Genomic DNA, 12,453 nt, shown 5'->3' with positions numbered 1-12,453 from the left:
GATACTTGAAGTTAATGTCAGTTAAGTGGGGCAGTTGCGCTGTTTTCATGAAAAATTACTCACTTAATGCAAGGGTAGGTCCTCCGTAGGGGGATGCGAGAGTTACATTCGGGACAAAATTTACTTGTCAGGAACTGTCCTCACTTGAGGCCGAGGCCAGACTTACAGACCAGCATGATGGTCATCGGCTGAATGGGGACATCTCAGGTGAGATTGGCCGTGCCGTGCATCAGAGTATTTCTGGCCCCGTTGGGGCCGATGTTGCTGTGTCGTTCAGGTGGAGAGGGGAGGAGACAGGCCTGGTCTATGTGGCCAGGACGAGACGTGAATGGAGTGAGCCTTCCGGAAGTGACCCGTCCAATAATGTCGTCATTACACAGCTGTTCCAGTGGGCCGTCCTCATGGGCGTGCCCCTTCCGGGTGCAGACATCATGCGAAACAGTCCATCAATGAAAAAATGCTAAATCGGTCTAAGTAGAGCACATTTTGTACATAATTTTGCACAACATTAGAAAAGGAAAATATGGGAGTGGATTAAGGAGCGTTACTAAAAATTGTTGTACTTGCAGGTTAAGGAGGCCAAGAGAGATAAAAAAAAAAAAAGGGGGAGCAGCGAAGGCAGCAGCCCATGGCTGCCATTGGAACTGCTCCTTCCACTTCTGCTGCTCGTAGGCAAGGTTCGGGTGACGCGGCGCCACAGCAGACCGGCTGTCCATAGCAGGGCGGTCAACGAGGTCGGGATTGCGGTAACAGAGGTAGGGGTGGTTATAGACAGGGGTTGTGAGTGGGTTGTGCTCGTGCTGCGGGGTGTGGGGTCACTGGGTGATGGGCTGTCCATGCTGAGCCACTTTCTGGAATGTGCCATCCTCTGGTCCGGTGCCATATCTGTCGCAAGGAGCGCTCCACCAGCGCAGGGGGCGCCACCGTTACCCACTCCCAACGCACTATTGACACCAACCCGCTGGTACCCCATTCCATGACAGGGGGCCACGGAGCTTCAGCGTTCGAGGACTGGCAGGTCCCTGCATTCCGGGGACGGTGGATGGACAAGTTTTCGATGGTGCTGGATATTAGGGCGAGCTATGAGCTCCTTCCGCATCTCCCAGTGAGCCTTGTGGACTCTCGAGATTGCCTGAGTCACTGCCATTGACTGAACGAACACTGGAATTCGAGTGGCATTTCCGGATGGGACTGAACTTGACTGTGCACATCCCACGGAGGGAGCATATGTCGTGCTCTCTTCCTTCCCAGTGGCCGAACTAAACTGAAACATCTGAGGGCAGCTCTGAAACCTGGTTTTCCATTCTCCCGCGGTGGGTATGCCCTGTTCCTGCTCTGGTCTGAGTGGTGTAGCAACCTCCACCCATTCAATTCACCAATTGACATTACATTGTAAATATGATCACGCACATATGATTTGGTTTATCAAAATGCATTCATCCAAATTTAGTCATGAGTACATCTTGCATTAGAATTATATATTTGTTATGTCTACCGGCGTTGCCTCGCATGCGTGCCTTGTCCCTGAGCAGCGGAAATGGTATGAATTGTTTACTTTCACCGAGCCACAAATCACATTGAATATCGATGCACATCATCATACAAAAGATCTAGGCCCCATAGTTGTTGAATACTCCGCGTCACTATCAGAATATCATATTTTAACACCCACTACAAATTCTTCGGTTTTGGCAACATCCAAAATTTCACAAGACGGGTCGCTCGGAAGAGGTAGTTCTGTGTGTCTCTGCTAGAGGAGTTGTGGACACGGGGCCCGACTGATTTTGGGCTCTGCTCCACAGCTCCCCCAATTGTTTTACTGTCTCTACACCCTCGCCCAGTTGACAGAATCAGAGTGGGCACAGCCTGGAGGGGATTAAGCCAATCGGGAGACAATAGGAGGTGAAGACTGCAGCGGTCTTGAAGCTGTCTATGTCTTGGAGAACACCTATTCTGCCCGTTAAAAAAGAAAAAAAAAAAGGTTTAATTTGGTATCTGCGTTATTATAGTTTTGGGATTTTTTATTTTTTTTATTTTTATATTTCATTTGGGTTGCTTTAAAGATTTGAAAAAATGGTCAAAATTGGGGCTTTAGCTCAAGCCTTAATCTGTAATCTCTAAACACAGTTAGATATTTGAACTCAGTGAACTAAATTTTATTTTATTCAGGAATGATTTGCCCATGTTGCAAAGCCAAATTCTAATATTGTGCCATATTAGCTGGATATCATTTAGACATTATTGCGAACCAACACTACTTGTGGTGATTATCTGCAAAACTAAATTTATATGTTGGAGAATTGTTTCTGAGGGCAATACCTGTGAGGATGCCACGGTCTAGATTATATTCGAAGAAAGCTATTACAACAGTCTGGGAATTAAAATAGATATAATATTTGGTGGGTTTACTTTAATTAAAATATATTATTCAAGTGACTGATACAAGCGTCACAAACAAATTGAAAAAGGTGATTGAATACAATTAATTATGGTATTATTGCGATTATTTAGCATGCATTTTTTGAAGGATTGTATAACGATTGCTGGCATTATTTTAAACACTTACTTAGAAGGTCAAATATTTAATTTAGCAGGTTCATATTTACTAAATATGTTAAACATTAATTAAACAAAAAGCATTTATCAAATGAAAGTACGGTGCAATTAGACACAAAAGGTCGTAAGTGGTTCCATTACTCACAACTTCGACCCGCACCGGAGTTCTTTCCCCGCTATGGTGAGCCTGAAGGTTGACCGCCCGGACGGGCAGGTCAAGAGAGGGGGAGATACTGACCAATTGAAACACATACAAATCAAACATAAAAATGGACACATCTGTCCTTTTTCTTATTATTTCTGAATGATAGGCTTGCTTTCTACGCTTTTAGTATGTTTGCTTATAATATATGAGACTGTTTTTTAGACAGATGGAGGGGAGACAAAAATTGTGATGTTACAGTACCACTCCAACCAGACGGTCATGTACGAGGAACGGGAGGACAGGTTGACAGACGCACAGGTGATATTGTTTCATAAAATTTGTGACCAAGACCCCGAGATTAGTATATATGCGAGATTATTCAATCACACATTTGATTTGGAGAATTTAAGGGATTGATAATAAGGTGTCCAAGCAAGATTTTACATGTTTGAAGTTGAATGGAGCAGGACACTCAATTGGACAAATACCGTGGAATTGGTGTGAAACGAATGTGTCTCTTCCAGCAGGACCCCCGCTTTCCCGTGCAGACGTCTGGTTGTGTTATGGTGGGAAATTTCTATACGACAGGCTGCCGACCAATGCCTCTGGCAGGTGTGCCCTGGTGACTTTAATTATGCCGGTGAGTGTGACACCTGTAGATTTGGACTAGTTAAATTGGGATCAATTAAATCAGGTCATCCCGATGTCCGGTTTGGATAGACAAAAAGAGGTTACAACAGGGGGACCTCACTTACATCGATGCAATAAGCGTGCCAAGAGGGGTCCCGGACGAATACAAATTGGCAGACCAAATCGCATCAGGGTTTGAGAGGGTGATCCCAAACAAAAATGTGGATTGGATAAATTATGTTCATTATAACGTTCAGAGATTGAGTAATTTTACTACAGAAGATTTAGAGGCAGTACATGAACAATTGTCAGAAAACTTTATGACGTTTCAAAATAGGATTGCTTTAGATATGTTATTGGCTGAAAAACAAGGAGTGTGCGGGACATTTCGGGATCAATGTTGTAGTTTCATACCAAACAACACGACACCAGATGGGCGTCTCACCAAGGCATTGGAAGGTTTGCAAACTTTGAACAAAAAGATGAAAGAACATTCAGGTGTAGATTCGGAAATGTGGACAGGATGGTTGAATGTCTTTGGTAAATGGAAAGGTCTGATTAGCTCTATATTAATCTCAGTGGCAGTATTTACAGCTATATGGTGCTTTGCGGATGTTGTTGTATACCTTGTATCAGATCTCTTACAGTTAAAACCCTCGAGCGCACCTTGGGCCCGCTGCCACAGAGTGGCAAGTACATGATCCCCCTGTCGGACCCAGAGCCGGTTCCTCTGGCAACCAGAAGGTCCATGGGGTCCAGCGGAGTAAGTGGTAATGGCCTCAGTTGTCTGAGGCCATGAGAGGGAATAAAATTTTAAATATTCTACATTTTTTATTTTTTACTGTTTTTATTATTTTTCTATTACAACTTGTATATATTATTCTACATTTTTTATTTTTTTACAGTTTTTATGATTATTTTTCTATTATTTTTGCGGGGGTGATGGCCTCAGTTCACTGAGGCCATGAGAGGGATTAAAGGATTTTATACATTTGACTATAAAGGATTTAATACGATTGACTACAAGTTACATGTATTTCGTTTAATGCAATAAAGATATTTGCTGATTGTGCTTTGATTCGATGTGCAGTGGAAGGTCAGGGCAGGCTGTGTGTAATGCGTAGGTGGCAGATATTTTTTGTACAGGACGAGCCGCACTTCTGATAACGGGGGTACTGACGCAGGCCTCCCGCCATCAAGGCGCTGCTGTGTGAGATTGGACGAGCCGACACGTCATCCTGCGGGCAGAAGACATCCACTAAGAGAAAGCTAAAGTTAACTGCAGATGACACATAGCCAATAGTAGAATAGTAGGTTATCTTTGTTTTGTTTGCTGAAATGTATAATTGATCCTGGGCAACTCGGGGGGGGGGTTCGTCCTCTGTTGGGTACAGGGACGCGCAGAGCTGTAATGGTAGGGACCCGAGCCCCAGATTTGTATTAGATCTCCTGTTAGGAATAAATCCGCTCCCGTGTGAAGTTGCCGGCTTCCTGGTCATCTTTCTCTCAAAAACGAGCGCGCATAATTGTTGGATGAATGTAGGTCGTGTTTGGTTAACCATTAATGGAGTCAGATAATTAATTCAAACTTTTGGTACATTTAAAGTGAAAAACCCAACACCTTACATGACTACGAAGATTCTGTATTGGATGATATCCCTTTGAAATCGTCAGTTAAGTATTTAGGAATTTTCATATCTAAAAATCTTATAGTTAGACAGCATTTAAACTTTTCAGACAGACTTAAAAAATCTCGACAGATATTTGGTTTATGGCTCCAAAGGGATTTATCTATAATAGTAAGGGTACTCCTCTCAAAAGCAGAAGGTTTGTCTCGTCTTGTTTATCCATCTTTGTCTCTTTTTGTGAAAGAGTCAACAGTCACTGAAATAAATAAGATATTTTTAGATTTCATTTGGAAAAATAAATCCCACAAACTCAAGAATAGAGTACTAGCTAATTGCAAAGCGGAGGGGGGTCTTGAAGTCCTGAATTTCTGTGATGTTCTTAACACATTTAGTATCACCTGGTTAAGGAAGTGTCTCTCGAATCCAAATTCAATCTGGTATTTTATTCCTAATTACATCTTCAGCAAAATTGGAGGACTTCACTTTCTTCTTCAGTGTAATTTTGTGCCAACCAAATTACCTCTCAAACTCTCCACATTTTATCAACAGGCCCTGCTTGCGTGGGTATTGGCCTTTGTCCACAATTTCTCACCTCACAAAACTCTCCTTTAGAACAACTCCAATATACTTGTTCGAAACAAGTCTCTATTTCTTCCCAAATGGCACGAAAAAGGAATTAATCACCTCCTAAATTTATTTGATGAATTGGGTAATATGCTATCTTATGAGCAATTCATGTCTGTACACAACTTTCCAATTCCTTTTAAAATCTTTAATTTAGTAATACGTGCCATTCCTCATGGTCTGATTCAGCTTATGGCAAACCACTTAAAATATAGTAAAGCTGCTCCTACAGATTCTATTTTAACACTAGACGGAATTGAATTAATAGACATAAAATGTAATAATCAGCATATACGTCGAATTCTATTAAAAAATAACAAAATTGTGCCCAGAGGGAAATCTTTTTGGAATTCTCAGATTATGGACGTAAATTGGAAAAAAGCATGGCTTTTACCTTATAAATACTGTATTACTAATAAAGCCAAGGTGATACATTTTAATATCTTACATAAAATATATCCGGTTAATTCCTTAATTTCCAAATTCATTGATATTAGCAATATTTGTTCTTTCTGTGGGAATGAAACTGAGACAATATCTCATTTATTCTTTGACTGTATGATCACAAAGCAATTTTGGGCTGATTTAACGTTTCATTTCTTTAAACCATCTGAAACCCCCTGTGTTCTTAATCTGAAGGATATTGTTTGCTATTATAGTAACCCAAACGATAACAATTTTGCATACTTAATTAATTTCATCATTCTTTATGCAAAATTTTTATCCACAAACAGAAATTCTCAAAATCCTCTCCCAGATTTATGCCTTTCCTGATAGAATTGAAATCCATATTTAACTCGATTAAATTAATTAACAAGAAAAGCAACAAGATATTGACATTTTTGAATGCCTTTTTCCTTTAAAAGCCTTAATTACATATATCCAGAGACATTGTTCCTGTTTTACTGTGTATTTTTATTTTATTTTATAATATACATTTTTTTCTACATTCATTACCCTTCGTTGTGAATTCTATTTAAGGATGAAAATGTATATGTTAGTTTAATACTTAAAGTGAACTTGTGATACTGTTGTATTGTCTATTCAAAATGTTCAATAAAGTTAATTTAAAAAAAAAAAGAAAAAAGACCTCGACCACATCCACCAGGTCGTCCACACCGGAACAAAAACACCCACCGCTAAATTCTTCTGGTTTAGTGTGGAACTGACTGTAATTTTCTCACAGGATGTCCGTTGATATTCTAAAGGACTACGACATAATACATTAAGTCTTTGTGTCCCGATAACCTCATCTTCGCGCGTTGATGCTTTTCGGCGTAGTTAGCTTAGCTTGTTAGCTAGCTAGCCGCTAACGAAAAGAGGCACATGACTCATCGCCAAGCAGAGATCAAGTGCGGATTTTTTGGAATTATCATTTGAAAATGTGTGCAAGAACGACACCCAAGTACAAAGAGGAACTTTGTGGAATAAAAGAAGAGAACGAGCAACATCTTCAATCGCTGGGCGAAGTTTGCAACCAGCCTCGAGTTGTGCCACTCAAAGCAGGTTTGTACACGTCTTACTCTCATTTGCTTTGTAAAGAACGACTTTCTATCGTTAAAAATATGCATCACAACATTAGGTTGTTTGGGGAAATGCGTCCAAGGTTATTGCCGTTTTATTTTTAAATATTGCCTTTTACTTGCCGGTTTGCTGAACATTTGTTTATGCCAAATGAAATCAGTGCAGAAAATAAATGCCAAAGAATAACCAATATTGGGGGGGGGGGGGGGTTAACTCCATGTTTTTCCCAGTATAAAATTTGAACTCATTATTTAACATTTTACATTTTCTGTTTTTTATATCTTGTTCAAGCAATTCCTTACGGAAGGAATTCTGCTTGACTCTAAAATATGTGCACACTGCGGTGAAAACATCAATGGCGGTTGATCAATTTTAGTGGATAAAACACAAAATATTAACTTTTTCTTTTTAAAAATGAAGTACGTATCAGTCTTTTTTATTTATGAACTTTGTACTGGCTTGGTCGGGTGAGAGTCAATGAACCTCGGGTGGCCCTGCACTGTTTTGTGCACGTGTCCGTAGTTTGACCCCATCCAAACATTTAAAATACAGTGAACCCCCGCTACTTCGCGGTTCACCTTTTGCGGGTTCAGTGCTTCGCGGGTCTAAAAAATATTCGGGGGCATTGTAGTTTCGCCGAGCGGCACGGCGGGGCGCTGGAGCGGTTAGACGGCCGGCGTGCGCAGAGCACGTTCCCCCCGGCACGAGCGGGGGCGACGTTTCGCGCGGTTCGGACCGTACCCGAGCTGCGGCCGGCGTGCGTGGCAGTTAAGCCGAAGAGAAACAACTTCCGCCCGGGCACTCGCGCGGCGACATTTTGCTTCGTTCGGGACCGTGCGTGAGCTCCGAAGGAGACCGGCCGGCGTGTGTGGCAGTCAAGCCAAAGAGAAACAACTTCCGCCCGGGCACTCGCGCGGCGACATTTCGCTTCGTTCGAGACCGTGCGTGAGCTCCGAAGGAGACCGGCCGGCGTGTGTGGCAGTCAAGCCAAAGAGAAACAACTTCCGCCCGGGCACTCGCGCGGCGACATTTCGCTTCGTTCGAGACCGTGCGTGAGCTCCGAAGGAGACCGGCCGGCGTGCGTGGTAGTTAAGCCGAATAGGAGCACCTTCCGCCCGGGCACCGGCGGAGCGCGAGGCTGTCAGTTATGAATGAATAAATGAATAAATAAATGAAGAATGCCACCTTTCATTTCACTGTCATGATCCGTGCCTGTCATGCCGCGTCTGTTTTTGTTTTTTCAGCTGTGTGGGCGTTCCTCCAGCGATCGTCTCGCGCCATGCCGTCAGCTGCATACATATATATATATATATACATATATATATATATATATATATATATATATATATATATATATATATATATATATATATATATATATATATATATATATGTATATATATGTATATATATATGTATATATATATATATGTATATATATATATATATGTATATATATATATATATATATATATATATGTATATATATATATATGTATATATATATATATATATATATATATGTATATATATATATATATGTATATATATATATATATATGTATATATATATATATATATATATATATATATGTATATATATATATATATATATATATGTATATATATATATATATATATATATATATATGTATATATGTATATATATGTATATATATATATATATATATATATATATATATATATATATATATATATATGTATATATATATATATATATATATATATATATATATATGTATATATATATATATATATATGTATATATGTATATATATATATATATATATATGTATATATGTATATATGTATATATATATATATGTATATATATATATATATATATATATATGTATATATGTATATATATATATATATATATATATGTATATATATATATATATATATATATATATATATATATATATATATATTCAGATCTGTTTACTTATCCACTTGTTTTCTTTGTCATTCTCTGTATTTGTTGCAGTTTCACAAAAAGGACTTCCATAAAAACGCGAAGCAAGACTCTCCTCTTTGTGTTTTTATTGGAAAATTGTTTAGCTCGCTGTCTACACCATATTTTCAGTTCTACACATGGTCAGGGCAAAAGAATCATATTTTATTCAAAATCACATTTACATCTTAACACAAAGAGTCAGTTCCTTCAGTTTTTTTTTGGTCTTTTTTTTAAGCTTCAAGGATCGCTGCAATTTTCACAAGCACAATCGTGTCTCTCAGCACTCTGTTTAGTGGAGGATTTCTTAGCACAAACGCTGCAACTGAATAGCTTGTCTCCACTGTGTGTTCTTGTGTGGCTTCGTAAATTACTTTTGAGAGAAACTCTTGTCATAAACTGAGCATGAAAAAGGTTTTTCTCCACTGTGTGTTCTTCTATGTTTTGTTAAAGTTGACTTATTAGAGAAGCTTTTGCCACATACTGAACAGGAAAAAGGTTTTTCTTCAGTGAGCTTTATTGTGTGGCTTGTAAAATGAGACTTTCGAGAAAAGCTTTCACCACAAACCGAGCAGGAAAAAGATTTTTCTCCACTGTGTGTTCTGGTGTGGATTGTTAAACTGGACTTTCGAGAGCAGGTTTGGCTACAAAATGAGCAGGAAAAAGGTTTTCCTCCATTGTGTGTTCTTGTGTGTTCTGTTAAATGTGCCTTTCGAGAGAAACTCTTGCCACAAACTGAGCAGAAAAAAGGTTTTTCACCACTGTGTGTTTTTGTGTGTTCTTTTAAAATTGATTTTTCAGAGAAGCTTTTGCCACATAGTGAGCAGGAAAAAGGTTTTTCACCACTGTGTGTTCTTGAGTGCTTTACTAAATGAGACTTTTGAGAGAAACTTTTTCCGCAAACTGAGCAGGAAAAAGGTTTTTCACCACCGTGTGTTCTTGTGTGACATGTTAAAATTGACTTTACAGAAAAGCTTTTGCCACAAACTGAGCAGGAAAAAGGTTTTTCACCACTGTGTGTTCTTGTGTGGATTGTTAACGTTGACTTATGCAGGAAGCTTTTGCCACAAACTGAGCAGGAAAAAGGCTTCTCTCCACTGTGTGTTCTTGTGTGCGCTGTTAAATGTGACTTTCGAGAGAAGCTTTTGCGACAAAATGAGCATGAAAATGTATTTTCTCCACTGTGTTTACTTGTGTGCGATTTTAAAGACAACTTTGAAGTTAATGAGTCAGTGTGACATACCCTTTCACCCTTGGCTTGCCCATCATCATCATCATCATTAGTCTCATCATCGTCATCAGCGTCTGATAATGTGTCCTCATTATGTGCTTGTGATGGCCCCCAGTAGTCTTCATCACCTTCTGTTGTCACATGATGACATGAGCTACTGCTTGGAGGCTCCGCCCCTCTTTTGTCCTCACTCTCATCCTTGTTTTCATCTTCAGTCTTTATCGGGAAAACGTTCAGTGGTGACTTGTTGAGCTCCTCCTCCTCCTCCTCCTTTTTGATGTGAGTCAAGTCTGGCTCCTCTTTCACAGAACGGAGATTGTTTTCACAGACGTCTGCAGGACACAAAAAGACAAACACACCTTTTGTTTGGTCAAGTCAAAGCTCATGCGGCGACTTTGTCTGATATTGTTTCGACCGTGCTACCTTGACTTGTGCCTGCCGCATACGGAGCAATGTGTGCAACCCCAACTTGGACCGGACCATGGGGGCATTTCACAAAATTACGTCCTACGATGTAAACCTCCCTTTAGCAGCACAACCGTGATAAACGAGCATTTAAAAAGGAAGCACGTTGCGGCTGATGCCCGATTTCATTCCTGACAAAGTCACAGACGTTTCTGGAATATGAATTCAAATTCAACTAAGATACACCATAATATTTTTTTAGAGTTCACTGAATTATTTTGGAACTGCAATGATGCTTAACAGCCATAGGGTGTCAGTAATGAGTAACAAAGTATCACAAGACCTCCCACTGTTCCGTCATCATTGTCATTTGCAAAAATTACCAGGAACTATGAGTTGTGGGGGTGATGCAAACCACCTGGGCCACAGGAACTTTATTACCAGGAAATAAATGTTCCTGGACTTGTTGGTGGAAAAGGGGGTTGTGACGGTCTCCCTTTTTAAGCCCATAGTAAGCCAAAGATGCAGATGCATTCCTTGCAGCATGCGCTTGTTCACTGATGAGATCCGTGCAAACTATTCAATGTATTTTAAATGTTTGGATGGGGTGAAACTACGCACACGTGCACAAAACAGTGCAGGGCCACCCGAGGTTCATTGACTCTCACCCGACCAAGCCAGTACAAAGTTCACAAATAAAAAAGACCGATACGTACTTGATTTTTTAAAAAAACGTAATATTTTGTATCCACTAAAATTGATCAACCGCCATTGATGTTTTGCCGCAGTGTGCACATTTTTAGAGTCAGGCAGAATTCCTTCCAGAAGGAATTGCTTGAACAAGATATAAAAACCAGAAAATTGAAAATGTAAAATAATCAGTTCAAATTTTATACTGGGAAAAAACATGAAGTTCACCCCCCACTATTGGTTATTCTTTGGCATTTATTTTCTGCACTGATTTCACTTGGCATAAACAAATGTTTAGCAAACCGACAAGTAAAAGGCAATATTTAAAAATAAAACGGCAATAACCTTGAACGCATTTCCCCAAACAATTTAATGTTGTGATGCATATTTCTAACGATAGAAAGTCGTTCTTTACAAAGTAAATGAGAGTAAGTAAGTTTCGTATGGCTACACCTCTATTCATAGAGGTGTGGGTCCAGGAGCGAAACAGAGTTTCGGTTCGGATGCCGGGTTTTTGGATCATTCTTGGTTTCCCCGTATGGGTACTCTGCCACCACATGACGACAACGTGATGATCCGGCGCGGCGGCCCTGAACTGTTGCCAGCCAGTCACAGGGTAGACATAGACGCCGTCACTGAGTGGGAACCGAACCCACGCTGCCCGCACACAACTCGGGCGAGTGTACCACTACACTATCAGTGACATAGTAAATCACGCAGCCTCCGAAAACTAGCCTTCAAATCTGGCCTTGTTTCCATGGAGTTTCCATGGCGACGGGCCGTGAGGGAAGGCTACTAAAATGTAACCTTCGCAGCCTCAAATGCCTCGCTCTTCTTACGCCGTTCTACACTCTTCTTCGACAAAAAAAACAAACGAAGCTACGTACGTGTTCCACCTCATCGGAGTGCACTTTCAGATGTAAGTATAAGTTATTTGTATGTAATATTAAAACATCAATCATAAGAAATATTGGGCAGCAATGTTTGGATATTTAGCTCCAGATTAAGATCACTTTATCAGTTATCGGCCAAATATAACTAA

General features: G+C 40.0%; 1 protein-coding gene across 1 annotated transcript; it reads right to left on the bottom strand.

Moving 5' to 3' along the window:
• Nucleotides 1-9,197: 9,197 nt before the first annotated feature.
• Nucleotides 9,198-12,181, bottom strand: LOC148342441 (uncharacterized). The gene is made up of 2 exons (XM_088286305.1): nt 12,160-12,181; nt 9,198-10,648 (listed from the first exon to the last, which is right to left on the bottom strand). Exons 1-2 carry the CDS (start codon nt 12,179-12,181, stop codon nt 9,456-9,458), a joined length of 1,215 nt encoding a protein of 404 aa, XP_088142431.1. The 3' UTR covers nt 9,198-9,455.
• Between the last annotated feature and the right edge of the window lie 272 nt (nt 12,182-12,453).

This window comes from Idiotropiscis lumnitzeri, chromosome 2 (assembly GCF_059441095.1).
Source record: "Idiotropiscis lumnitzeri isolate Australia: NSW breed Sydney's pygmy pipehorse chromosome 2, RoL_Ilum_1.0, whole genome shotgun sequence".
NCBI lineage: Eukaryota > Metazoa > Chordata > Actinopteri > Syngnathiformes > Syngnathidae > Idiotropiscis > Idiotropiscis lumnitzeri.
This window is presented reverse-complemented; position numbering and strand designations above follow the sequence as displayed.

Excerpts from the sequence above, each read along its gene's own strand:
- LOC148342441 (XM_088286305.1), bottom strand. The coding sequence starts at position 12,181 with ATGGAAACTCCATGGAAACAAG. Across the intron at positions 10,649-12,159 it reads GGAAACTCCATGGAAACAAG|ACGTCTGTGAAAACAATCTC; the intron begins GCCAGATTTGAA and ends TGTGTCCTGCAG.